General features: G+C 38.7%; 2 protein-coding genes across 10 annotated transcripts in view; one reads left to right on the top strand and one right to left on the bottom strand.

Moving 5' to 3' along the window:
- Positions 1 to 462: 462 nt before the first annotated feature.
- Positions 463 to 4,137, top strand: LOC116447049 (transmembrane protein 14C-like). Its single transcript, XM_032115670.1, has 4 exons — positions 463 to 627; positions 989 to 1,090; positions 3,017 to 3,101; positions 3,330 to 4,137. Exons 1-4 carry the CDS (start codon positions 552 to 554, stop codon positions 3,385 to 3,387), a joined length of 321 nt encoding a protein of 106 aa, XP_031971561.1. The 5' UTR covers positions 463 to 551; the 3' UTR covers positions 3,388 to 4,137.
- A 1,168-nt stretch (positions 4,138 to 5,305) lies between these two features.
- MAK (male germ cell associated kinase) overlaps positions 5,306 to 27,432 on the bottom strand; it is a 30,732-nt gene continuing 8,605 nt past the window's right edge. For 6 of the 9 annotated variants that reach the window (XM_032115619.1, XM_032115589.1, XM_032115578.1 and 3 more), the window contains 12 exons: positions 26,566 to 26,645; positions 24,625 to 24,757; positions 24,362 to 24,533; positions 19,917 to 20,084; positions 17,835 to 18,149; positions 16,613 to 16,803; positions 15,947 to 16,080; positions 14,656 to 14,730; positions 13,862 to 13,993; positions 11,920 to 11,994; positions 10,255 to 10,383; positions 5,306 to 8,048 (listed from right to left, as the gene is read on the bottom strand). In XM_032115619.1, coding sequence (XP_031971510.1) covers positions 7,894 to 8,048; positions 10,255 to 10,383; positions 11,920 to 11,994; positions 13,862 to 13,993; positions 14,656 to 14,730; positions 15,947 to 16,080; positions 16,613 to 16,803; positions 17,835 to 18,149; positions 19,917 to 20,084; positions 24,362 to 24,533; positions 24,625 to 24,757; positions 26,566 to 26,645 — 1,759 coding nt within the window. In that variant the 3' untranslated portion in view covers positions 5,306 to 7,893. The remainder of the gene's footprint in view (positions 8,049 to 10,254; positions 10,384 to 11,919; positions 11,995 to 13,861; positions 13,994 to 14,655; positions 14,731 to 15,946; positions 16,081 to 16,612; positions 16,804 to 17,834; positions 18,150 to 19,916; positions 20,085 to 24,361; positions 24,534 to 24,624; positions 24,758 to 26,565; positions 26,646 to 27,432) is intronic. The other 3 variants (XM_032115638.1, XM_032115629.1, XM_032115656.1) reach the window with 3 other exon arrangements.

The raw sequence follows: 27,432 nt of genomic DNA, 5'->3' as shown, positions 1-27,432 counted from the left end.
TGGAGTAGGTGAACGTGCCCCGGAGGAAGCTGCAGCCCATGGAGAGAGGAGCCCACCCTGGAGCAAGTGTGCTGGCAGGACTTGTGACCATGCAGAAGACCCACACTGGAGCAGCCTGTTCCTGAAGGACTGCGCCCCATGGAAGGGGCCCGCGCTGGGACAGTTTGTGCAGGACTGTCTCGCGTGGGAGGGAGCAGCAGCGCAGAAGAGGCTCTATGGACCGACCGCAAACTCCACTTCCCACCCCCTGGCAGCGCGGGGTGATGTTGAGCCTGGGAAGAAAAGGGGAGGTGAGTGCTTTTTGCTTAATTTCTGACTTTCCAACTGTCTTACTGATGGGCAATCAATTAAGCAAATCCTCCCGGAGCCGGTCCATCACTGCCGCTGCGCTGCCGCCAGTGTGGGCCCTCCCCGGGTGCTGTCACGGGCGGCGGGCGGGACCTCCGGGAGGCGGCACCGGGGCGGCCGGGGAGGGACGGAGGGAGGGCGGCCCAAGGTCGGTGCTGCGCTGCCCAGCCGTGCCCTGCGCGGGTGTCCGCGGCTGCTCGCAGATGGAGTACGACTGGCTGGGCTTCGGCTACGCGGCGCTGGTGGCGGCGGGCGGTGTCGTGGGCTACGCCAAGGCAGGTGGGTGCCGGTGGCCGTGGCTGTCCCGGCCGTGGCTGTCCCGGCCGTGGCCGCAGGCAGCCCCCGCTCCGCTCCGCCCCGCTCCGGGGCCGAGGCTGCGGGGCGCTCAGCCGCAGGGTCCCGGCCCGCTGCCGGCATGACCCGCAAGTCCCGCTGAGTCCTTGTTGCCACCGAAACGGTGCTCGCGGAGGTCTGCAAAGTAGCTTTAAAACCCCCAAGCCCCCTCAACCAAACCCCTAATGCTTTGCTTGGAGTGTTCTTGTGGATTTACTAGTACGGGAAACTCGCAAAGTGCTTTCGTTTGGTGGGTGGGCTGACTCTGTGTGTGTTCGTTCGCTGACTGCTTTATTTTTTATTCAAGGCAGCGTCCCTTCTCTAGCTGCCGGTCTTCTGTTCGGCGGCTTAGCGGGACTAGGCGCTTACCAGCAGTCCAAAGATCCAAAGAATGTGTGGCTTTCCCTCGGTAAGTTTGCTCGGCAGCCGCGTACTGTATGTTACTGGTAGCGGTGGGAACAGTAACCTTTTTATTCGAGCATGTTTCAGCTGCCCTGTGCCCTTTTACCTATACAAATGTTCTAAGTGGTGGCAGGACCTCCTGCCCACAGCCAGGAGGTATTTGTGTAAGAGTACGGCGCCTGGGTCTAAAACCTGGATTGTCCTGTTTGAATCCAGAGTTGAGAAATACCCGTCTGTTTGAATCCAGGTGAGAAATACCCGTCTCCTCTGCCAGATTAGATAATGTGTGAAACCAACACATTAGGTGCAGGAAACGTATGTGGAAAATTCTTGGTTACGAAGCAGCGATTTTAGCCTGTGGTGATGGAATAAGCACTATTTTTGCAGTAGTGACAGCACTGTGGCAGGTGGTATGTGGCCCTATGGAACCCCGGTTTGCACAAAGCATCTCAGAGGAGGAGTACACGTTTAATGCATCATACACTCTGGAAGAAACAGTATGTAAAAGAGAAGAGGCAATGATCTATTCTGCTTGCTTACAGTAGAATGTACAAGAAGTTGTGGGTGTAGCTTGCAGTTAACTCTTCAGGGGAAGGAGAAGGATGAAATCCCTGTGGAAAGTATGAAGCACTGAATGAGATCAGGTGAACCTCAGGGACTTCCATTGCTGCGGGGGTGTAGTATGTGGTTAAACCACAATCAGGAACTGATCTTGCCTTTGGGCACTAAGGTATCCTAGATGACCTCTTGAGGATCCTGCTAGTTCTGTAACTACTCTATAGTGTTACTAGTGTCATGATACTATAGATTTACAGTGATTTTAAGACTATTTGAAACCAATAGGACTAAGGTGCTGAAAGGCTCTAAGAAGCCACTGTAGAGGACCAAACTGCATCATCAGTAAGGAATGAAATGTAAAATGCAGCTCAGTGTGAAGCACAATTTCCATTTGTGAACTGTCCTTCCACTCTGGCATGCTACGGGAGTGGCTGTGTATCTCTGGCATGGGTTTTTAGGCAGTGTCATGGAAGAAGGATGAGCAGCTTTTGTATATTCTGATGTGGTGCATGGAGTGCTTTCAAATGGACCTCTTGAAAGCAGTGACAACTCTTTGATTCATTCATGCATTCCTCCTCAGCCCTCCTTGCAACGTTCAGCTGTGGCTCCTGCAGAGCTTTAAGCTGGTCACAGTACCTCAGGGGTCAAAATAGAACCTTGACAGAGTATCTCTAGAATACCTTTGGCCCTGTCTGATGCAAACAAACTTGAGGCTTTGGAGAAAGGTATACAGCACTTTCACCTGCCTTTCTTCTTCAAAGAAACAATGGCCCTGTAAATTTCATGTGGATGTTGATGGGATTCCTTTTCCTCATTTAGAAATAAAATAATTTGGAGTAATGTCGAAGATGTCAATTGCTCTTTCAGTTTGATCCTTTGGATTGCTTTCTGTTTTCTAATAGTATTTTCAAGTGGGGTTGTTTTCTTTCCAGTTGTAGTATTTAGTGCCACTTTCCAGTTCAGAATGTTGCAGAGAAATGGGAAGTGTAAATAATATTTAACTCCCAGACAGTGAATGCTGTCACCATCCCAACTTTCTGGCAGTTTTGAGCCTGTCTGTATTTGAGAGAATAATAATTCTCTTGCAAATAAGGGTTGAGGGAGAGCTAGTGACCTGTTCAGAGAACTGGAGTTTGTGGGTGATCAGACAATGGTCTCAACCCTGGTGAGATCTACTCTCTTCTGCTGAGCAATGGAACATGCTCACCCAAGATGCTGAGAAGCTTGCAGTGACAGCTTTGATGTTGAAGAAAATCCAGTGAATTGTTTACTCAGAGAGGGAGGCATTCCTGTGTGTACGTGTAGCTCTGTTTGGTAGCAGTGCTGCACTGGCATTTCTGTGTCAAATGGTTCTGACTGGGCTTCTTTTCAACAGTGGCATCTGGCACCTTGTCTACTGTTATGGGAATGAGATTCTACAACTCCAAAAAGGCAATGCCCGGGATAATTGCCGGTGCCAGGTAACCACCTGTCCTTTGTCCTTGTCTGTGTTATTGAATGAACATTTTATTTAACTCGTCTGTGGATTATGTTGTTTTAAAAATGTTACATGGTAAATTCTGTGAAAAATGCAATCTTCTGGTGGTGTTCAGCTAAATGAAATTATGTCAATGTTTTCTCCCTTCTTGTTCTTTATGAGATTTTTGCCTCCACCTCCCTCTTTTTATAGCAACTATTCTGTTCCACAGTTTACTGATGGTTGGACGGCTTGGATTGCAGATGATGGAAAAACCTCTTAAGCCATAAATCTACATTAAGTGACTTGAAGATACATGATTGAGAAGCCCAAAAATGCAACTGCCTAAATGTGCTGCACAGAAGTGGAAAAGGCACTGCTACCTGTGCATTGTATTTTTCATATCGTAATGCACGTGGGTTGTGTTTTTAAAGGACCCACATAGAGAGCCCTTGTCATGTCTTCCAAAATGGTATTTGTCTTAACATTTTCTGCACTGAAAGCAAGCAAGAAAATATGAGTATAGCATTAGTTTAGCTTCTGGTCCTGCAACTTAGTGTAGGCAAAGACCTCCTGGCCCTTGCATTCAGACAGTTGTAGGATTGAAGCTTAAACGCACATCCTGACTCATCCTTCTAAAATCATGTATACCTCTAAAACCAGGGGAGAGGAGCAGCTGATTTGTCACTAGTAATTAATACAATAAACATGCTCATTCTGTTTCATCTCCCTTCCCATATCAGTTTATCTGTTCACAGTGTTTGTCAGTCAGGGAGTTTGTTTTCCCAGCACTGCGTGTTAGAGCCTGGTCCCACAAAACACAGCCACGGAGCGAGTCGAGGCTCTGCTGTAGTGCAATAAATGCATACCCATGCCTTGTGGTCACTTGTCAGCAACAGAACTCAGCTCTATGTCACTCACTGTGATTTTACAGGTTACTACTCATAAATCAAAAATACACTTTATTAGGTAATGCTGAATTGTAGGCACAGCTTTATTAAAATGTTACTTTAAATAAACTAAAAAATTATTATTGAAAACTTTTGTGTTCTACACAACTTTTTTTGTCTCTGATTGTTCACCTGGATTGATACAGTTTGGTGCCTTTCCTGCAGCAAGCATGAATTGTATAAATAATCTATTCTATCCCTGAATCTAGTAGCTTGTAAATATAAAAATCTGAACTGGAAGGGAGGTGGAGAGAGCAAAAGCATGCAGACCACCTATTCAGACAAGTATTATATTAAAGATTTTTAGTTAGTTATTTTTTCTTTTTTTCTGAGGGAATAATCTATTTTAGATTCAGAAAATGCTGTATGAAAGTTTATTTAAAGACCAAAGGGCTTATTTGATCAGTCTTTGTCCTCAGTTGATTCCCTTAATGCCTGAAATCATTCTAAATATAAACCTTCCATAGAGAAATATCCTGGAAGAGACACATGGATGGTAATGTATCCCTTTTCTGGTCTCATTTAACTTACATCCCTTTTTGCACAGATCCCAAGCTTCGATTTCTTCAACCTTTTTTCTTTGGTGACTGGCACTGAGAGAGATGGAAGCAACAGGGCTGGTCCATTAGATTGGTGAGAGTCTGGAGTTGCTCAGAATTCTCTGAGTATCAGGGTAGTACCTTGGCAGGAGGGTCACATCCTGTCGTTTTCCTTCCCTCCTCCCTTGTCGCAGCAAAACAGGCACAAGTGACCTTGTGCTGCCTGAGCAGGAGGCACAAAGCTGGGCCAGTGGCCATAGCCAAGCTCTGCCAGCAGGGCAGTGGTTTGCCAGGCAAGTCACAGGGATGAGGCAGGGCTGAAGTCAAGCCAGGATGCCAGGTCAATCAGACTGGGTTCCAGATCTGCAGGGATGTGGCCAGGAACGTGTGCAGCTCCAGCAAGGGTCCCAGCAGCCCGGTTCCAGGCCAGACAACTTGGGTCAGAGCTGACTTGAGCACAGACAGACCTGGAGGAAAAACTGCTCAGAGCACCTTCTTAGAGCCCTTATTAATCAGCCTGCAGAGTTCAGCTTCAGGTGTTCACCTGTATTTACATTTCCCTCCTACCACCCTGCATAGAAATAAGGGGTGTGCAAGACGGAAGATGGTTTGTTACATGTCACCCTTTTAAGTGCCTAATCCCAGCTCAGGACGCAGCATTGGTGGGCAGGTGTCCCCATGTCTTGGTTCTAATGTGAGAAAGTTAGTAAGCCAGACACTAGCATTTAAGACACTTTTATTTAAACTGCTTTATGGGGTTTTTTTTTGCCTCTTCATATTGCTCTTGAAGCAGTTTTTTTCTGTAGAAGTGGGATGCAAACATAAATGGCATCTCCTACAGTAAGCTGAGAACAGCCTCAACCCAGCAGTTCTCTAATTGTATAATCCTGGTCTCAAATCAGATAACTTGTGAATTTGAATTGCAGTTGTCTTTAACAGAATAAAGACAATAGAAAGCAGAAAACTGGACTGGTAAGCTTTTAAACTTTTAGACCAAAGTGTGAACGATGGCTGCTGTTCCACGAGCTTTGAAAAGCAATAGCTTGAACTGAGACTGCTGGTAGACATAATTTAGAACTTGTGGTAGAACTCTCATGCTCAAGAGATATAGCAGTAACACAGGCAAAGGGACAAGAGAAAAATCTTAGCCTTACATAAAGTTTCAAAGGGGTAAAAAGTATCAGCATATACTAAATTTTTTAAGCATTTCTGTACTAGCAGTCCAATGTGTACCAGTGAATCAGAGTTAAATGACTGTACAAAGGCTGTTAGCCTTTTCTTGCTGTTTGCAACAAGAATCACTGAACACTTGTTGTGCTTTGTTTGTGGACAAGTAAAGACTGATAGAGTTGTGTGAAAGCCCTTTCAAGGTTCATTAGCACACGACAAGGACAGCACGTTTATTCTAACCACATTTAGTGCCATAAATAGTATCTGTTTGCTTTTCTGCTCTAAGGTGACTCGCAGACACGTGAGCTATGAACATTTTATTAGTTAATTCCTTGACCAGGCTGTGATTTTTAACTGCCATTGGCATCTTGTACTAGAGATGAATGATTAATTTATCTTGTTTTTTAATTACAAAATCATAGCATTTATGCCTGTTACAAATAGTCTGAAGGTGTCCTTCATTGCCATAGCAAGTTACAGATATGTTCTACAGCTAAATTAAGATGCATTTAAGTAGCATGGGGACATCTCTTAGAACTAAGGGAATGACAAATACTTAATCCTAGACCAATGGCAATTGAATTAAACTTTCTAGTGCATTACTAACCAGACAGCCCGATCCCTGCATAGTATTACATTATATATCCTACAGTATTAAAAACAACTGGTGTTTTCTTTAAGTGCAATTTTCATTAAAAAATATTTGACTTTTTGGTACAACTGTTTTAGATTAAATTGCTTTCCAGGAAGTTAACATAACCCATATATTATGACACATTGGGTCAACAACAGGAATTTAAATTTTAATATCCATTTCTAAAAGCCATACAAATAAATTTCTTTTTTTACAATGCTTGAAGTCATCATTAACAACTTTACATCTTTGAAGAATATACTCAGTTTGTACTTTGAAATGGCAAGTTTGATGTCACTATTAAGTCTAAAGCATTTATTCTAAATGCAGTTGTTAATTGAAGTAGTCCAGTTCAACATCCTAATAAACAATGTACTGTACATTGCAAAGTCCTTTGGGCAATATTATTATAAAAGTTAGCATAAAAGCTGGGGAAAGTACTGAATGAGCACATAAACAGTGACCTACTGAATTATTAAAGTTTTGTGTGTGTTTTCAGGTACCTAAGTTGGCCTTTAAGATCTAAACCAGAAAACAATGTCTTTGAAGAACAGACCAATATCCTTCCTCATGTAGCTTATTCAAACTTTGTAGTTTAGTTTATCACCCAATAAAGACAGGTAGGAACAAGAGTTTAGTGATAATTTAGGCGTTTTTGGCTAATTCACCCTTAAAATGACTGACAGACTGCAGTGATTTAGGCTCCTTAAAAGATCACTGTGACACTCCCTTGACAGCACAGAGATAAATCTCTACAGATCTTTGGCCAAAAATGGCAATAAGGTAATTAAAACAGCAAAATTTAATTGTTAGGCCTCACGTCACAGCTTGGTAAGTCGTATTCAGTACTTGTTTAGCTATTTTTCAGTGTTGCTATATCATTCAACAGCCCTATATCAGCCAAATTTCTAGACCTTCCTTGTGTAGTATCTATCAGTGGATTGCCTATGTCCTGCTACAAGGGTTTCAGTTCTCATTGCTACATGAATATTTGCACCTTACAGACCCTGAGTTACTCTTTTACAAGTGAATTCTGAAATCCTTGCAGAGGATGTTCTTGAAGACTGATGTTCTTCACAAAGCCAGATCCGTGCTTTCACTCTCATCTTCCATCTGAGGAACCAGCCTAACACCTGGAAGCCTGGTGCTGCTCTGCTTCAGCCCTTCTTCGTGCTGCTCGTGTGCTTCAAGCACATACCAGCAGCAGATGTTGCACTGGATGAACAACCCTAAGAGCTGTTCTAAAGAGTACGAGAACAGAAGATCTATATATAGAAAAATGTCAGGTGAAATCTACTTCTCAGTTTTGGCAATATGTGTTGTACAATACTTCCCTGCATCCTACTTTACAGCCAGTATTTTACATGGTATTACATGTACTATACAGGTAATAGAACTATATTGCATAGTCTTAGGAAAAGCTGGAGAAAATAGGCTTTTCAGGTTTCCAAGTGCGGGAGAACTGAACACAGAGCACATAATATCCACATAGGATGGCATTTTTTATCTGTTCCCTCCATATTTGGCCACCCAGTCTGTTCCCCCATGTACTCGCTGAATTGTTGGGGGCTGAGTTAAGATACTCATGTTTTTTGCTGCTGAATTGAAAGTAGGACCTGGTAGTGGAGGACGAGCAGCTTTGGTTTTCCAGGAATAATCTGAAAGGAATAAGAACTCAGAATTAGTTATGACTAAAAGGTATTTTACTCCTCTACAGAGAAAAGAATGAGAGCTCACAGATGCCTTATGGTCCTCAAGGATGCTAATGTAGGATCCTTGAGGATGCTTTGGTCTCCTGTATGTCATAAAACATCCTGAGTTGGAAGGGACCCACAAGGATCAAAGAGTCCAGTTCCTGGCTGCACACAGGACAACCCCAAGGATCACACCATGTGCCTGAGAGCATGCTGTCTATGCTTGTTTTGAGATAAGATCATTTTTTCCTATAGTTTGTGTGTATTATTCTCACCTACTGAATAGTTGTTTTGCAGCAATCCCTCAAGAAAACACTGAGAATGAAATTCAGTGGAAAAGCTGATGCAAATGCCAACAACTCTGTATCTCTTATTACAACACTGCTGCAGAATGAAAGTGTTCTTTCCTCTATCTTAAATATTTTTAAAAGCATGTCATTATAACATTGATAAATTTATTAAGATTCAGACAGCTTAGCCTGAAGGACAGCTTCTGGGGACCCTCTTGTTCCTTTTGAGATTTTATGCCTTTTATTCCCTTCTTGCTTAGCTCAGAACTCCTGGTGTACTTGGTGGCAAGTCGTCTTTGCTCCATTTCCCATTTCTCCATTGATTTAATAGGAATTATTCCAAGTCTGAAGGCTTTCTTTCTCTCTTAATGTTGGCACCCACCTGATCTCAGGCACTAGCAGTAGTGCACTACTGTATTCCTGGTCTTCCTATTCAGATTTCCCCTTCTGACATTTCACGTAGTTGCTACTTCCTCAAGTTTCATGTGGTTAAAGTAATTGCTCTGCTGCGAGGGCTGACATTTCATCATGTTCATGACCAATTCAGCCATTTTCCCAAGCCTTTAAAATCAGCCAGCTGGGACCTCTTTTATCCAGACTCCTGCTATACTCCTTGTTTCCTTAGCATTCCTAAGGCAGATCCTGTCCCTTCTATTCCTACTTTTGTAGTTTAGTCTTATGTACTGATACTCTTTAAAACAAAATTTAACATTTAAATTGAATGGTTTTTTTGGTGCCTAGGTATCATTCTGATCCTTAGAGAAAACCACCTATTTTTTGGTACTGTTTTTCAACAGTGGATTGAACCTGTTAAGGAACAGGTGAGGATCAAGACATTTAAAAAGGGGGAACACCAATGAGCTGAAATTTGGGGTCAGGTCTCCACCTCTTTATTTTATGCTGGCATTCCCTATCTTTCATCAGCAAGTATGATTCTAGCCTACACTATCTTGGCAATAAATGTCACTTTTCCTGGCATTTTCCTCAGAAAAATTGATCTTTATACTACATTAAATTATTTAAATTATGGCATTAAAAAACTTAACAGAAAAAATAAAGAGAGCAAAAACAATTGAGAGCATAACTTATTACATTTTCGATAATATAAAGCAAAGGGTCACCAAAAATGTTAATGTTCAAATACTGACATCTAGGAGATAAAACCTGCCATTTGCTTTATCCTTATCTCTCTTCCCATACAAGTCTGAAGACTTTAAGCTAAATATGAGTGGTTTGAGCAATAAGATTCTTGTTCTTCTCCAGAACATGGAAGAGTCTCTTAATTGACCTCCATCTGCCAGCCTTCTGACTTCTACTACATATATTCAATTTGTAATTACAGATTAACAGTAAATTTATTTCCCTTTGGAACACCACATGTGATTCCTTTTTTTTTTTTTTGCACTATTCACAGCAGTCTAGAGAGAGTTGCAGATTTTGTCCTCCTATGAACTTCTTGATCCATGCATTGTGACAAACCAACTCTTGCAGTTGTGTTTCAGCAGTGAATCAGATGAATGGAGTCCCAACTACACGACCATTTACTACACAGTTGTGCAGTTACATGATTTTACAGTTCTGCTTAGCCCATCACCACTAATGAACTGTAGTTCAATGAATGGTCCAAATCTTCTTTACACCTTTTGTAATTATTTTCTCGTTTATCTAACAAATGTTAGTAGCAGTAGTTTCTCTAACTATCAGGACAGCCTCTAGACACCTACATGCAGCTCGCTTATATTAAGAATTTATGCCCTAAAATTTTATTTACAAAACTTGAGGAAAACCTTACCAAGGGCTAATACATCTCCTCTTAGGAAGCATGGAAAATGAATATTTCTCTTTGTCTTGGATATGAGTAATAAAAGAATATTTCTTACCTGATACAGGTGCACCAAGAGGTGCTAGCTGTATCCTTTGTCCAGCTGATCCAACTTCTTTTTTATGGAAGGAAGAGGTGTACAGTCCCAATGGGTTGTAAGCACCACTACTTACAAAGCCAGGATTTCCTGTTGACATTACAGAATTTTAGAATTTTCAGCTGCATTCAGAAAACTTTGCCTACTTTTTATAGTCACTTCAAATTATATTTGCCGTACCACAAATACAAGAGTACCAAGTATGAGCGTTCTTTAAAAACTCCCTAGTGCTCGTCTCTTTAAAAACATTCTTTCATTGAATTCATTCTTTGCTTTGTATATTAGTTGGACCCTTTCCAGCACTTAGGAGACAAAAATTCATCAGGAATAAAGACAAAGAGCAGGGTGAACATTTTATTAGTACTTCCTTTAAACTTAAGACCACATAGAAAGGTTTACACTGAGTTGCAGAGAAATGTAGGATCTTACCTTTTGTTTACATCTACTTGCTTTACTGGAAGCTAGTTTAACTAGTGCTCAGTACTACTCTTATGCTCAACATGTTTGGCCTAAATCTATCTAAAAGAATGGAACCCAACTTCCCTTGTGGAAAGTGGTGCACCACTTGAAGTTGACTTTGACAGTTCCCACAGTTGAAGGCCTGTTATAAAAGTCAGACCCAATTATCCTCTCTCTTTAACCCTGGTTATAATTCTGTTTGTGCCTAGTTTTGGTCCAGATCTTTCTTTAAAGCAGCACGAGCCTGAGAAGGTTGACATAACCATCCTAATTTGGAAGTACATTGCGCATGTACACAAAAAATTAGTACTGAAATTAGGGTCCAGTGGAAGAGTGATCTGTTACAATACTTACACTCCCTAGTCCAAGAAAATTTCTTACCTTCTTAAAGTCTGTCATCATTTGGGACAGTGTTACGACTATGCTGGCACAATGTCCAGAGAGAAATGCTTTTCTGTAGTGGTATGGTTCTGTGCTCAGTAGTATTAAATTTGTGAAGTAGAAGGTTATACACAGTAGTTTATTTTGACCTTTATCAAGTGTGAGCATATTCATCACACCTTCAAGTGGTAGTTGCAGAAAAACAGAGTATCTGCTTTCCCAGTTTTTCTGTCTCCTAAATCTTTGTGCAATACCATAATATTCCTCTTCACACCAACATTCCCAGACCTGTGTGATAATGTCAGAGCTCAGAGCAGTGGAACTATAAGGCACAAACTAGACTGCCTGGAATCCTGAGGTTCCTCCCTTTTACTGTAAGGTAACTCCACCAAAACCTGTGCAACCACAGCACTGTAAGATCAGTGTAACAAGTAGGGAATCCAAATGTAGGAAATGGTGCAAGTCCTGAGTACTGTCGTGAACAATTCATCCCTGAGGGGAGATGCACGTGCTGCATTAGGATCACTTCTTCACCATTATCCAGTGACCTGCTGTGGATTATAATTAGGCTACTAAAGTATTATCTGCCTTTTAAAGCACAGTAAGTTCCAAGAATCCCGAAGAAGCCATAATGAAGAGAGCAAGGTTTGACAAAAAAGATTGCAACTGAAAATGGAAATATACGATCATCAGGAACTTGCATTATAAGTGTAATTTTTTTACAAGAAACTGTAAAACTTAAGTAGGAAATGTACAAAGAACCAGGCTGTAATTGCTATAAATTACCTTTTGGATCCTCTAATTTTTCGTTCAACCTTTCTTTGCATGATAGCTTTTCAATAGGTATAATTAAGTTCTCATCTGTAGACAAGGAAAATTAAAGGAAGAAAAAGATGGAAGGACAGACCTTTAGAAAAAGGGTATGAAGAACCAATCTAGGTGATGCAAAAGAAATGAGGAGGGAAAAAAAGGAAGCAAGAATGAATATCTGACACATTAGTAACTACAATGTCTTATTCTTGTTTTCTTAAGCAGGAAATGTTACTCCAAGTTACTCTACAAAGTCCATTCTAATTATGGACTACCAATATGACTTACCAACAATGCAATCACACTCCATTTACAATTTCAAGGACTTGGTCATATCTGCAAAGTTGACTGATCATAAACTTACAATCCTTCATAAATAAAGCACTTGTAGCTATTTGCTCTTATCTTATTTTGCCTGAGAGCAATATTGTGGCTGATGGAAAAAAACCAAAACCCACTTAAATAAACTATACATAGTTATTTAAACACAGCAGTGTCAACTTTCAGATTTTCACTATGAAAAGAGAAAAATTATAATTTACATGTATTGTATTTCCATGATCCATCTATCCTGGTTTCATGTGTGTCTGTCTTAAATGTTGCTGTCTCCCCAGTATATAAAACATCACATGCAATTTAAGATACGGATAGAAATAATACCAAGTATTTTCAAATATAAAAATTAATCAGTTTTAGTGCTTTGTTTCTTCAAGTTCTTGGTAGTAAGACAAATGCAGGATTTCTACCATTAGTATTCATCTTAATTTTATCTTTAGTGCAGTTCAGTAAGTCTATGTCTAGACTATCAGTGAAAACATTTGGAAGCAGATGTTTGCCTTTCTGTGCCTGATTCCCTTGCAAGCTTATTTATCAATAAATTACTTCTGAGGCAGATGGATGCTCTATTTCAGAAAACCAAAATGATACACATGATGACAGCTTTAAAAAACCTCTTCTATTCCACAAAAAATTCTGGTAGGTGCTGTTATTTTTCCACTTTCTAAAATCTTGCACGTTAATTCAGATGAACAACTTCAGCTCACCTGACCTTCAGAGGGGAAGATCAGGTTTGTTGACACTGCAGAATGGCTACTAAAGTTCTGTTAAAAAGGGGTGCAGCATCTGCATGTAAGCAAACCTTCTGAAGTTCTTGCTGTACAAGCATGTAAAGCTGGGAGGTTTATTGGCAAGTAAGTGTTGGAGAGTGACTCGTGCTAGCTGGACAATGGCTGCAGAGTTGTTAACAAGGTAACCTCCTGTAACAGGGACAGTGTACCTGAAGTACAGGGCTTGGTGGTGAAAAGACAGATTTCAGTCCGGAGTCTGATGCTTTCCTCAGTGAAATCTTAGATGAAGTGTTTAACTAGTGTTGGCACTCACTCTGTAAGATGCTGATAATAGTGTTCTTCACAAAATATAGTCTCACTGAAAGTTCTTTCCTGGAAATAAGGAGACTTTTCTTGCAGCAAAGGCTTTAGGACAAGGCCAAAATTGATAAAAGACATGTCTAAAATATTAGGCAGCACTTCTATTACATGAGTACATCACCCACCACTTTGTTTTCATGGGTGACACTGCTGTTTGATAGTGTTCCATGGCACAGGGAGCAGGTAGTAATGAGGTGAAACTACTTGCTTAAATATAGTAAAATAATGGTCTCAGTGGATTATATACAAAATTTATCTTGACAGAACTTTATAGGTAGGGGTTGGTCTGCACCTTCCTAATGTTTTGAAAGCAAAATACGTAATTTCACATATGAAAAAGTTGTTATTTTAAGAGTCTTTCACTAAAACAAGAAAAAAAGAGAGCCTAGAGTCTAAGCTAAACTGCTTAAGTTAAACCAGATGGCCTTAACTAAAGTAATTAAATAAAGTACAAGAAGATATAATGTGACCATTTACAATTACACTTTTACCTGTAGCATTTCTGCTGTAAGTCAATCCTCCCCCAGCATTTGCCAGTGATTTAGAAAACAACTGGTTGTTCCAGGTTCTGTGTGATCCTTCCTTATTGACTGCTGCTAAAGAGACAGTCTTCGGGTTTACACCTTAGAAAACAAATAAAGGAAAATGTTATAAATACCAAATTTCAAACATAATTCAACCAATAAATGACATTTCTAGAACAGAAAACCAACACTGAATTTTTTGTCTTATGATGTAAAACACCATAACTGTAAATTAACCATGTCCATTGATTAGATTTTTAAGCTGAACCATGAAAACCAGTAACACTGATTTAAGAACAATTCTCTTCATGCTTTGAAAAGGAATTTAAAAAGATGTTTCAGTAGAGTTACTTGGTTTCTATAAAACTATAATCTCATAATTGATATTTTTGTCTGTAAAAAAAGGAACACACAAATTAAAAATACCTATCAAAACCTGGGGTTCCCAAGGCTGAAAATAAACTATTTCTTCAAGGGTTAAGTTAAAAAGTAGGACAAAGATGTTCTTGTTACTTCAGCATGTTACAAGCATTACAAGAGTTAATGGGATTACAACACATGAAAGCACCTCCCAGATCTACTGGGTGCAGAACTAAAGTAATAGGGATAAATAACAACTATGTTCTTTGGACCTATTATTCCCTTACATGTCGAAATTAATTATTTTTTACATCTACGCCTTTCTCATTGAAAACCACAGAGACATTGAATTGTGCTTGAAAAAAGGTAAGAAATACACATGACCCTTCCATTTGTGTTACCTTTAGATAGGGAAGTTCCTCGCCCTTTGTAATTTTCTTTTCTTTTGGACTTGAACTGTAGAGTCTCTGGGCATCCTATTTAACATTCAAGAAGTGATTTCATATTCAGAAGTCACCACTACCCTAATGAATTCCTGACAAATTAATCATATGTTGTAACAAAACAACTTCCCCGACAATGGGGAATTCCTTTGTGAGCCACCTAAATTCTCACATGTGGATTACAGAAGTCATGATATGATTACTGTAATTGTACAAACCACCATGGTAACAAATAGAAGATACTAAATGAGACACCAAGAAAATAATTCGATTATAGAATATATTCAGAATACTAACTAAAGGAAACATTCTTTTTGCTTTCTCCTTCTTTCCATTCTAAATCCCAGTAATTACATAATATCATGTTATTTTCCTGATAAAATCACCCAGATTTGGACTAAGATATCTATTTCTAAAGAAAGATGACTACCTTAGGAAAGGAAGTGAGTGTGGGAATTCCTACCAATGCCAGTGGCTGGATATTTCTAAACACTTTGTACAAGGAAGGGGACTGTGTTTATCAGAACTTACGTTCAGAAAACCCCAAACATGCTGACACTGCAAAATTGGTAAATATGCATGATATAAAATCATAGAATCACAGAATGGTTTGGGTTGAAAGAGACCTTAAAGATCATCTAATTCCAACTCCCCTGCCATGGGCAGGGACACCTTCCACTAGACTGGGTTGCTCAAGGCCCCACCCAACCTGGCCTTGAACACTGCCAGGGATGGGGCATCCACAGTTTCTCTGGACAACCTGTCCAGTGCCTCACCACTCTCATAGTAAAGGATTTCTTCTGTATATATTTTCTAAATTTCCCCTCTTGCAATTTGAATCCATTACTCTTAATCCTACCACTACGGTTCCTGATGAAAAAAATATATGTAATTTCTTTAGTCCTCACATACACCTCCTTATGGGTTAATCAGGATATATTCCTAGTAACCCAAGAGATGTTGGCTTTATATTACTGAGGATTTTTTATGTTACTGGTCATAAGAGGGCCTGTGAACTTTTATGGTGTACAAGCAATGTTGGTTGGGGTCCTGCCACATTTACATAGCCAGGAACTGCTGCATCAATTGTGATGAGGTTTGTTCTGGGAAAGGCATTTAGTCCAAAATTTGAAAATTTAGCCATGTTATGAACAATAAAATTATCCAGTGAGAAATCTAAAGCTCAAATGTACTGTATGTGGATTGTGCACAGCTTGTATTTTCTACATGTATTGACTTTTAACCTTACCAGGCAGATATCTTGATTGGTTTATATAGTAATCTTTTGCTGATGTATTTGATCTTTCGGAATCATTTCTCATCAGAACTGTTTTGTTTTCCCCTCCTGGCTGGATACAGCATGAAGCTTTTGGTTCTGGCACACTGAAAAATCAAAATTTTCAAACCATGTGACCAACAAGTCCAGCCCAGAATATCACAAGCTGACCTTAGCCTGAAGAATACAGTGCTCTTCACTTATCCTACTTCTATCAGTAGAGTCTGTTTCCACAAAGTAACAGTCAAACATAACACCTCACGAGAGCCTGACCTGGGATTTGAAGAAAGAAATGTATCCAACACTATGGAATTAAAGCAAATGTGGCAAAATGGCAGAACACAGTACCACTTAACCCACAAAGGAAATGATGTCAGTATGCCAAATTTTAGTGAAACAGGTTCTTAAATACACAACAAACACCTGAACCATATAGTACCTGAAAATAAACTTGATTCTGTATGGAGATTACCGCCACTATAGCAACACACCCAAAGCTGATCTGCTCATACAACTCTTGGCATTCTTGCAGAATTTTGGTGACTTGAATTTTTATAGACTTGTCTTAATCAACCTATAAATCTACTTATGGATACTGTTTACTAAAAGAAACTGTGATTTTATAATTGTAGGACCTACCTAAAAAGAAATTCCTTGTTTTTCTTTTCTTTTGACAGTGCAATGCTAGGCTTCTTTGAACATGACATTCCAAATTCAGGGTCATCCAAGTCATCCCAGCTATCCATAGCCTTTACCAAAGTCTGACCCCACCGTCTTCTGCAGGTTTTAGGACCTAGTACACCATTCAGAGGGCCACTAGCTGCTTGTTTCTATTTTAAATTTAAAAAAAAAAAAGTTAAAATAATAATAATAAAAAGAAGCACTTCAATTCTAAAATTTTATACTTTGTATCTAGTATAACTCCTGACTACTGCTTACAGATTTTGAGAGAATTTTTCCCAGTGTGTTGTATCTATCTGTTTTGGTCATAGTCTCATTATGACTTTAAGCACAAAACATAATAATAATGCCAGCATGTATTTGGAGTGTAGTTCTTTTGGACTGTTATCCTTAAATTGCTCAAGTCTACCCGAAGCAGTGAGGTTAACATTCTGTTTGCAAACCTAGTTCAGTGCTCAACCCCTATTACTGGCATCTTGCTGAACTCATGCTCTAAACAGTGGTAGATGAACTGTCAAGAAATAGAGCACAGTGGTGCAGAACACTGCTGTGCCCCCAAAGTAAATACAGCAAATGAAAGAAACCGGTCAGGCCTTTTCTTTAACATTCTGTTCCAATGAAATTACTAAATTTCAAAACTGTCCTTCCATCTGACTATCATTTGCTTTCCAGTATTCTCTGAATACGTATTATTTTTAACATACTTTGTACTGCAGTTCAGTGAGTACAAGTCAAAAGCAAAACAGAAGTTACAAACCAAAGTTTACTAGTCATCTTCCTAAAAATCTTAATTGCTAAATTCTTACAAGGTTAGAAACGGGATATTTTTGGATATTCTCCTGCATGAGGCAAGTGAAGTTCTCCCTTTCCACTTCTCTATTGTGTACTGACAGTATTGTTGTGAATTGTTTCTCAAAGGTCAGTAAGTGACAGCTGTTTCAACTCCATTACTGCATAAGCATGTCAGTGAGGGCTATTATAAATGAATGTTATTACAAGCAATCTATTCTTCTAACTTGCTATAAAATTTTAATAAGCAGGCAGTTATATCCTCAATTAGTCCCTAGTTATCTATCTGTATCTCCTCTAATAAAACATACCAATTTTCGAGGCATCACCTGGCTGAATAAACAAAGAACTTGTAATAAAACCATCTATGTAGTTATTGAAGACAACTTACAGGCGATGAGTTTTTATTGATAATTGGAAAAAGTGGTTGTGCCTGTGGCTGCTGCTGCTTTGGTACTTGCTGGTTAGCTGTGTTCTGAGGCAACTGAATTTGCTGGAGGGGCTGGTGGTTAACCTTTGGCAGAGGCTGTGGCTGTGTTTTGTCAGATAAATCAGGTGAAGACAGAGGTTCTGGCTTAGCTTCCAGTTTAGGTAAAGATGGCTTTGGCTCTGTTGGCTGAACCGGTTTAACAGGAGTCTGTTTCTCCAGATACTGTGGAGGAGGTCCTAAAATTTGGCCAACTTGAAAGTAAGGGTACTTCAAAGCCTGCAGAAGAAGATATAACACACTAACTTTACTTCAAAAATTTGACTTCGGTAACCTCATCAAGGATCAAAGTAGGTTTCTGAAACATTTGAGCAAGCTTTTCAGCACAAATGAAAGACGGATGCAGAACGAGATCATACATAAAGTCTATATTGAGAACTAGCAGTTCTGTATTTCAAACTCTTCCCATCACAGAACTTAGTAATATTGATCCATTTGTACATATGACAGCAGTCATACCCTTTTGTTCCCTTCTTTATTGCTAGGTGGAGTCTGTGTTTTGAGGTGCATTATACATCCAACACCATTCTATATTTATGCAGTAAAAAATTTCAATTTTAAAAGAAGTAGTCCCCACTATCTTGACCACATGCCTTATTATATGTTTCCCCTGCTGACCGTGCTTTGGCAACTCAATGAGTAGGCTGAGGTTTTTAATTAAAACCAGAACAAAACCAACAACATCAAAAACACCAGAAGTGAGATGATTGCCATGTCTGGGTTCTACAATTAGAGGATGTTAATGAGCAAGGTTTCTCCCCCATTTTTCTTATCACCAGCTTTTGCTTTTCTTTAAAATACGTTGTGCTTGCTGTGCCTTCATAGTGTTTATTAAGAAAATACAGTGTCTGTCTTAAGGCAGATGTTTATTTGATCCTTTTCCTCTGACCTTTCCATATCCTCTGCTAGATGTAGAGCATGGACACACCTTAGTAACTCATCTCCTCCTATATCAAAACAACACACTCTGCTAATCCTTCTGGGTAGGATCCCACTCTTTGTTAGTTCTCAAAGACATGTTTTGCCTCAGCTGCACTCAAGAATCGCTGCCTTTGAACACATTGCCATGTATATACATTAAACTCTTCCATCTGACTGTGGATTACACAACTGCTGCAGCTGCTTCCTCAATTACTCACTTGGTTAAAAGCTAGTTATTTGTTTTGTAAAGCACCATACAGTATTTTGTGTAGAGGTACATAGTACTGGACTACAGACAGATGTCCATCACTGTACAATAGACATGCTTTATAAAGAGGAGAGAAATGGTTGCTCTGTTTGGTACCATCTGCTGAATGTTTCTGAATCACTTCCATTACATCCACCTAGAATAACTTGCAATATGTCCTTTCTTTCCCAATTGTATCCTCTTTTATACCTTCTAAATAGGATTACATTAGGTATGAATAATAAAAAAAACCCGCACAGAATGTAACCATCTTCAGTCCTTGAAATATGTTTTTTGAAAATTAACTCAGAGAAAAATTGTGACCTTTGTGGCCTATTGGTATGTTCTTCATAGAGTTCTTTCCATGTAACTTCGTACAATTCACATTCCAAGTAAAAATAGTCCTTAGCTCTTCCATACTGCATTCTATCTGTGGCTTTACAAAAAGCAAGGCTTTCGAAGTTTTCAGTACCTCCCTTTGTACAGATGGGGAGGAAAACAGAAGTGGCAGAAGTGTCTGATAGATACAATTGAAACACTTGCACCTCAGCTATTTCTCTGTCCTGTACAGAGAGAGTTTTAAGATATGCCAATATAGAAGACAGCATTGCAGAAATAACTGAAGAGTTTCTGATGTCTGCTGAGCCAGGTTTAGAACTTTCTCTTCTCACCACTTAGTCTCATTCCCACCAAAGTGTTCAAAATGAGGAGACATTTGTGGCCATCACTATTATGGTAATCAATTGGTTTCTGTATCTACAATTTTTTAACAATGCAATAAAATTCAGTCTTATACTTAATCATTCATGTACTCAGACCTGACTTGCTGTAGGTCTCTTCTTTGGATTCCAGTTCAGCATGTCACTCATAAGATGTATTGCTTCATTGCTTGCATTTGGGATGAGAGTTTTTAGGCTTATAGGGACACATTGTGGGAAACGGAAATTCATGGCAGAAGCAAGGTGGTATCCTTCTGTCCAGTCACTCTGTTTCAAAGGAAAGAAAAATCAGCACCAAAAAAGAACGAAGAGGTACTTAGGTAAAATTTAATGCAGTTGTAGTTGTGCTTGGTGTGCACAGCTCCTTCCTATATAGTTGAAAACAAGCATTCCTGTTTTCTATGACAATTATTACAACACCAGTGAATGCAGCATCAGTCTCCAATGGCAGTCCTCCTGAGGTCTCCTGTAGCTAAAGGTGGAATCATCACCATGAATAACACACTTGGACACATCTATTTGAAGGAGACAAGAGTGCAGCAGTACCAGGAATGGTACTGAACATCCCATCTGCCACAGAAATGAGCCCAACAGCTAACTTCAACACACCCTCTTTATGGAAATAGCAGAGGTGAGGCCCTTCCATCCACCATGCCATGGTTGTATAACCATGATGCAGCCTATACAATATAGCACTGATCCCACCATTAGGACAGTCAATGTTTAAGTTACATCTAGACAGTATTGCAACATTAAAAAACCATGACCGCCAGATAAGAACTTTTTTTAAAGTGTTTAACTTTCCAAAAGTAAACCCTGAAGTCCTTTGTTGCTTGATAACTGCATTCTTGGAATATAGAACTAAAGGACTATCAAAGACCTCAAGAGATCATTTAGTCCATGCCATTGTCCCTTCCCAACAGGTGTTAGTCTCAAAAAGCTTCCAGTTTCTGGCAATCCACAACCACTGTATACAGACTATTCCAGAGAGTAATCTCCTCAAGATTAGAAAAATGGAGGTTTCTCATATGAAAATAAAAGACCACTGTTGAGTGTCCTATCATCCATAGACACCAAGAAGGAGTATTTGATTCTTCCCTCTAGAGTGGCCTTTTTATACATTGGAAGGTGTATTTGTTTTCCTTTCTTCCAGTCTTTTTTTGCACAGGCTAAAGAAACCCAAACAGTTCCTAGGGTCTAGGCTTTTAAAGTTTTATTTCTTCCCTAGACTCTGATTTTTCTCTCTTAAAAAGGAAAACTCTAAACTGGATATAATATAGCAAGTGAAACAGAAAGATTAGTTCATATGTTAATGAGCAATACTCCTTTCTCCACACACTGGTATGGTATTTGTCTTTAGACATACAACAAACTAAATAGCTCCTAAGGCCTTTCCTACAGATGTGTTAGCTGGATGGTTACCCACAGCTATTTATGTAGCTGATTATTCCTGCCTAAGTACAGCACTCTGATCACTACTGAAAACATTTCTTTAAAGCTGCATCTCTACTTCTATACATAAAAAAACCCCCCTCTAAATTCTAATCTTGTTTTCTAACATAATCCTTCTCAGCCTGCCATCTACTAGCTTAAGTAGCAAAATCTACTCCACCAGATGGCCTTCAATACAACTTTAAAAACTTCATCAGATGCAGAACCACTCAAGTTCTATTCAATTCATCTTTTGAATAACAGCCAGTGAAGCTTACTCTCTGTGTAAGTCTTTCCAAACTGGTATGCTCTTATCATGCAGTTTGTATATAACTATGCTGATGAGGGACGACAGCATCAGAAACCTTACTGAAGGCAAGGTATGATATCAGTGCTCTTCCTCTATCCACCAAGCTTATTACACTGCTACAGGACAAACTGGACTGATTTGATACAATTTGGTCTTAAGGTACCATGATAGCTATTACTCATATTTTTACACAGAACAGTTTTAGCTATGTTAGCACAGTCCATGGTAACAATAAAACCTCAAATACAATTGTAAATCACATCTGGTTAAAAAAAGTCTCAAGATTTCAAGCAACTTCCTATTCCACCTCAGAGAATAGTTTGTTCATTTAAATTAATGGAGAAAGACTTCCCTCCTTCACTGCACTGTCCTTCTTTATTGAGTTTGGTGGCATTCTGTCTGCTAGAAATAGTGATAAAGGAACAGTTTACAACAAAGTACCAAGGACTGCGTGTTGAACTGGTGAAGCACAGGGATAAAGTAAAAACAATACAAGAGCAAAAATGAAAAATACATTTATATTTATAAAAAGAAAATTAATTTGGAATAACTTAAAGTGTCATTGCCAACCCTCATATAAAGAAAATGCATTTCATTAATCTCTCCTATTGAGATTGTCATCAATTTTTTCATTAAATTCACATACTCCAAGTGCACCACCACTGCCAATATCTGAATAGTGCAATTTAATTTATTTATTAAAATAAAGAAAGAAACTTAATTTATAAAATAAAACAAAATAGTTGCCTGCCACTATTTAAAACACCCAGATTCACAAAAGTCATTGGTGTGTTGTTATGGACTTAAGCACAGGAAGGTAAACTGGCATGAAGATAGCTTCTGGGCATAATTCCTGTAATTCATTATTGCAGGATAACAGAATAAATGAAAATGCATGACTGAAAAAATAGTATTTTTAAATCTATCTGCAAAATCAGACTATTAAAATAACTTCTTACATTTTTCAGAATGTAAGTACTTGTAACAAATGATTTATTTGTTGTGATAATTCCTATAATCGTATTTAAGTACTCCTCTTACACAGCAATCTCCCTGAAGAATGCCTTAGCATTGTTGCAAGGAGAGAAAATTCCCAAGTCTGTCCATCAGATGATGGGTACAAAGTAATTAATTACAGTTTCCTGATCCTAGAGGGCTGACTTACAATGCCCTTAACTCTTAAGTTCTTTAGTGGAGGTTACAGTTTTCTCTGGAATACTCAGCTGGTAATGCTCCCTGCTTTTCCAAGCAATAAGCTTTCTAGTCGGGGAATGACAGACTCTAAACAGTCAGGATTTGCTTCTGTTAGTTCCTTGTAAGGTTAGAGGAAAAAACACAGCAGTCAGCTCAGTGCTGCTCTGCTACTGCACACAGTGAAAACCTCTCTCTGATCTGCCTGCTCTTCAGAGCTTGTTTATGCTGTATAGTGAAAATGTTCCAGAAGCCAGCACGGTGCTGTCTTTCAGATATTCTTCATATACATCAAAATGTTCCTCTTACTGTCCTAGACGTGCAATCTGCTTAAAAAAGCTCACATCTGCATCTGAAAACTCAAGTCTTAAAATACTGCTCCTCTTGCACATTATTCCTGAGGCACAACTGTGTCATGGCAAGCACTGTTTTACACATCATACCAATTTTCACTAAGTCCTCTAGACTCAATTTTCACTTCCACAACATATCTATAACTCTTCACCTGATCTTTTCCTCTCTGCTCTGCCATGAGTTTGCACCTGTTTCTCAGTATGTTCTCTTGGATATTTTCCCACCACTTCGAGCTCTGCGTGTTCCTAGCTAAGCTTAATCTATTTCTGTTTTAAGTTTTCTGTTCCTTACTTCTCTATTGGTAACAGCTCCTTTACTGGACAAGAACTATACTAAATTTTGTATCAGTAAGAACACTAATGAAACTGATGTTTCTCTCTCCATCCTTAGGTTTTTCAGATCTACATGGACTGTATTTGGTCAGTTATTCCACCAATCTCTATTTGCATCCATAAAATACTGACAAACATCTGCCATTTCTTACTTCAGTCTCCAAAAATATTTAACTGCATATGGTCTTTTTTTTTCAGTTCATTCAAAATTTCAAAGGTAACCTTATTCATTTCTTGCATGTTCTTCCCTCCACTTGCTAAAACAACTTTTAAACTGAAGTAAATACAATTGCATCCATTTTTATATGCACCACCCAAACCTTCCTTGAAATTTTAAACAGTATTTAGCTCATCCACAAAATAACTGCAAATAATTGTTTTCTCTCTAAAATACTGCACATTTTCCCTCCATTACTTCTTATTGCTAATAATATTTATGAGACATCTGTGTTTGAGATGAAATGTTTCTTTTATGCTTTAAAAATAAGAAAAGCATAATTTGTCTTTTTTATGGTAACTTTTACAAGTTCCAAATTCTGGGTGCCAACACAGAAGAATTACACTTCCGGGAAGGGAAAGCAAATTGGCTCTGGCAAATTAAATCCTAGGAGACTTCTGATTTGCCTTCCATTATGAATAGCTTTAAAAAACTAAATTAAACAATTTTATCTGGCTTTCATCAGAGGAGAGCAAGGCAACACAAAACGGTATGATATTCAACAGATGCCAATATGCAAGAGAAGACTAGCATTACATGCCTTAATGGAAGCTGAAAAGAAATACAGTTGAGAAAACGGTAAGTCTGCAGGAAACCTATTGAAACAGTAAGTTAATACCTATGTTCTGAAAGATAACATTGAATATTTTGTAATAATTTGATTTAATTTTCTTTGTAATACAATTGTGTGAGGTTTTTTAAGTCTGACCTTCTTTGGAGTCCCTAGTACTTGGCAAATTTTGAAGATTTCATCTACTTCACTTGTGCCTGGGAAAAGAGGTCTGAGCGTGTACAACTCAGCCATTATGCTGCCAACTGCCCATATATCAATAGGTGAGCTGTAGACAGATGATCTCAGCAAAACTTCAGGAGCACGGTACCTGTGAGGATGGAAGGAAATAACAGATAAGTTAAAATGGTCACAGGAAGGTTATTAGTTAAGCTAATGTATTAAATTCTTGATATACTTACCACCTGGTAGAAACATAATCTGTGTAAGGTGGCTGAGATCTTAGTTCTCTAGCCAACCCAAAATCTGCTATTTTCACAAGTTCTGGTCCACTACAGAGAAGGTTTTCAGGCTTCATATCCCTATGAAAAAATCCTGTAGAAGACCAAACAGAAAAGAATGGCAAATTATCACAGAATCACTTCTTAAGCAGCACTTCTAATAGGAGTAATCCAGTATTTACTTTGGGATGTTTTGGAATAATATAGTGGTTTTCAGTCTTTTTTCTTTCTTTCCTAATTGTTTTTTTTTTAATAAATTCAACATAAAATAATTGCAACCTTCCTCCAACAACTGCACACATTTTCCCTCCAGTGATTATTACACCAAGTGTTCTTAAATTAACAAAGGTAAACCGTCATTAGCACACTAAGGAAAATTAATTGGCTAGTGCAGCAACATCAAATGAAAAACCAGTCTCACAATGAGATCTTCTGCAAAAACTACAACTGCTTTTTCAGTTTTGGATAGTGGAAAATTGAGCATCTGACACGTTTACTTGATTCATAGAATTCCTTGAATGATTTTTAACTAGTTATTTATCATTGTGACAACAAAGGATATCCAAATCCTGCTCAGAAATACTAATATTAGTAATGCAGGCACATAAAGCTTCTTCAAGGCTTGCTGTTGGCTTGAGGACCTCTATATGTAGGCAGTGGTTAAGTCACCAAGCAAATTAATTCTACTGTTTAATTGGAACACACAATTTGTTATGTTATACATTAATTTGATTGAATTCTACTTGCTAGAATAAAGCACTGAATTTCTGCATGCATAAATTGAAAATAATTGTACGAAATTGGCTGAAATTATTACAATGAAATAAAAATGTTCAAATTTATTATACCTGTTATTCCCTTATACACTTATGATCAAATCAAAATATTAATATTGTAACTTAAAATTGGAAGTTTTTCTTAAAATCTAATATTCTCATTTATATCACAGAGAAATGAGGTAGGAAAAGAGGATGCTAACAATCAGAGAACAGTATATGATCCTGATCAGAAGGACAAGAAAATGGCAATTTCTGGGTATTTGATAATACTGAACAGAACTAATTATTCATTTAATTCATCGACAGGCCTCTTCAGGGTACACTGAAAGCAAATCAAACCTCACTAGGAACACTGTTTCTTATTTTATTTTCAGCTAGTATTTTATTGTCTCTGGAAAGTTTTAACTATACTAATGTGACATGAAGAACAACTATGAAATAAAAATTGCAGTTGAGCATGAGAGTAAATTGCTACCTTTTTAAAGGCAAAAGAGCTTGCTACCAGTATTTTAGAATACAGTTCACAGACAGATATTAAACATGAGGATTAGGAGTTTTGCAAACACTGAAACTTTTTGTTCTTGTGAGCACACCTCACCTCTTGTTGAGACTGTGCCTGTAATTCCTAGCAACATCCCACTTATTAAGCTATTTAAATCCAGGTTATATTTGATAAGGATATTGTTTGACTTTCTTAGTGAACAAGTTATGTTCACTAAGAGTAGAGTATCATATTAGTCACAGTATCTCAACACAAGAGTATTGATGTATCAATGCTTCTCGATTAGATCTTTTTGAGGAAGCAGAAGTGTTTAGTATAGCACAGCATACAAGTTTCTTTAGTTTGTCTATACATCTTCTAACTAAAGTAGAAAGAACTACTGAACAGTGTATGAATGAACAACATCCAATGCTTTCCAAATGAAAGAGGAAAATCCAGTTACAGGAAAACAAAGAGTAACTTCAGGCACAGTTTAAAATTGCACCACACTTGAAACAGGTAACCACGATTTATTAGAGATGATTAATAGCCCTTGCTGGGTTATTTTATTCAAGTTATTTCTGTGCACAATCTTATTTTCTAAAAAAGTGCTGTACAGTTAAACTCTAGTAGGAAACCTACCATGTTTGTGGATGAAAGCCAGCCCTTGCAATATCTGATACATCATGTTTCTGATGACTGACTCGGGGAAAAACTTGTTTCTGTGAAGAAACAGGGTAACAACTTTATATAATTAAGAAAAATAATGTATCTTCAGAACACACGTTTCTTTATTTTGCATAACACATTGTGAACACATGAAAACAGACCCATCAAGTCAAAGCAAGAAAGATGCAACTCTCATTTCAAAACTCTACTGGGGCCTTAATCCCACCCATTTCAAGTGCAGCAGCAGAACTTCCCTGCTAGGAGGTTCATGGTGCTGTCTCTCTGTAGAAGCTGGTTGGCTAGCAGTGCGCTTGACCAGGTGAACGTGGAATGTACAGTAGTGTAACAAGGCAGAGATGGCACAGTGCAGCACTAGTAGGTGCATTACCCAGTGGTGCCCTTAAGAGAACCCTGATAAGAGCAATGCTGCTCAGCTGCAGATTAACACTGTGCTAATGTCACCAGCAGCTATCTCAGGATGTCAACCCAAGAGCTTGGCACATTAGGAGATACAAGTGTATGACAAAGTCTGAAGGAAATACGCATTGAAGGCAAAACAATTCAGCAAAGGAAAATGTTATTGAAAAGGCAGGTCCTATTTCAGTCCCCCTTCTAAGCCTTGCTATGTACTGTTTGTCCAAGATTGCAATATCAGGGTTAGCCTATATGTAGGCTGCTCTTACAAGCATGCATGCATGCACTATCCCCACCTTAAGCCAAACCTGTGAGCAAAAATAGCACAAACAGTGTTCACACAATCCTTCATACGTTAAAGTGAAGGCTATTGAAGAAAAGAAAAAAAACCAAAACACAACTCTTTGGAATTTCTCTCATGGCATG

This window comes from Corvus moneduloides, chromosome 1 (assembly GCF_009650955.1).
Source record: "Corvus moneduloides isolate bCorMon1 chromosome 1, bCorMon1.pri, whole genome shotgun sequence".
NCBI lineage: Eukaryota > Metazoa > Chordata > Aves > Passeriformes > Corvidae > Corvus > Corvus moneduloides.
Note: the sequence above shows the minus strand (reverse complement) of the source record. Positions and strands in the feature narration are given on the sequence as shown.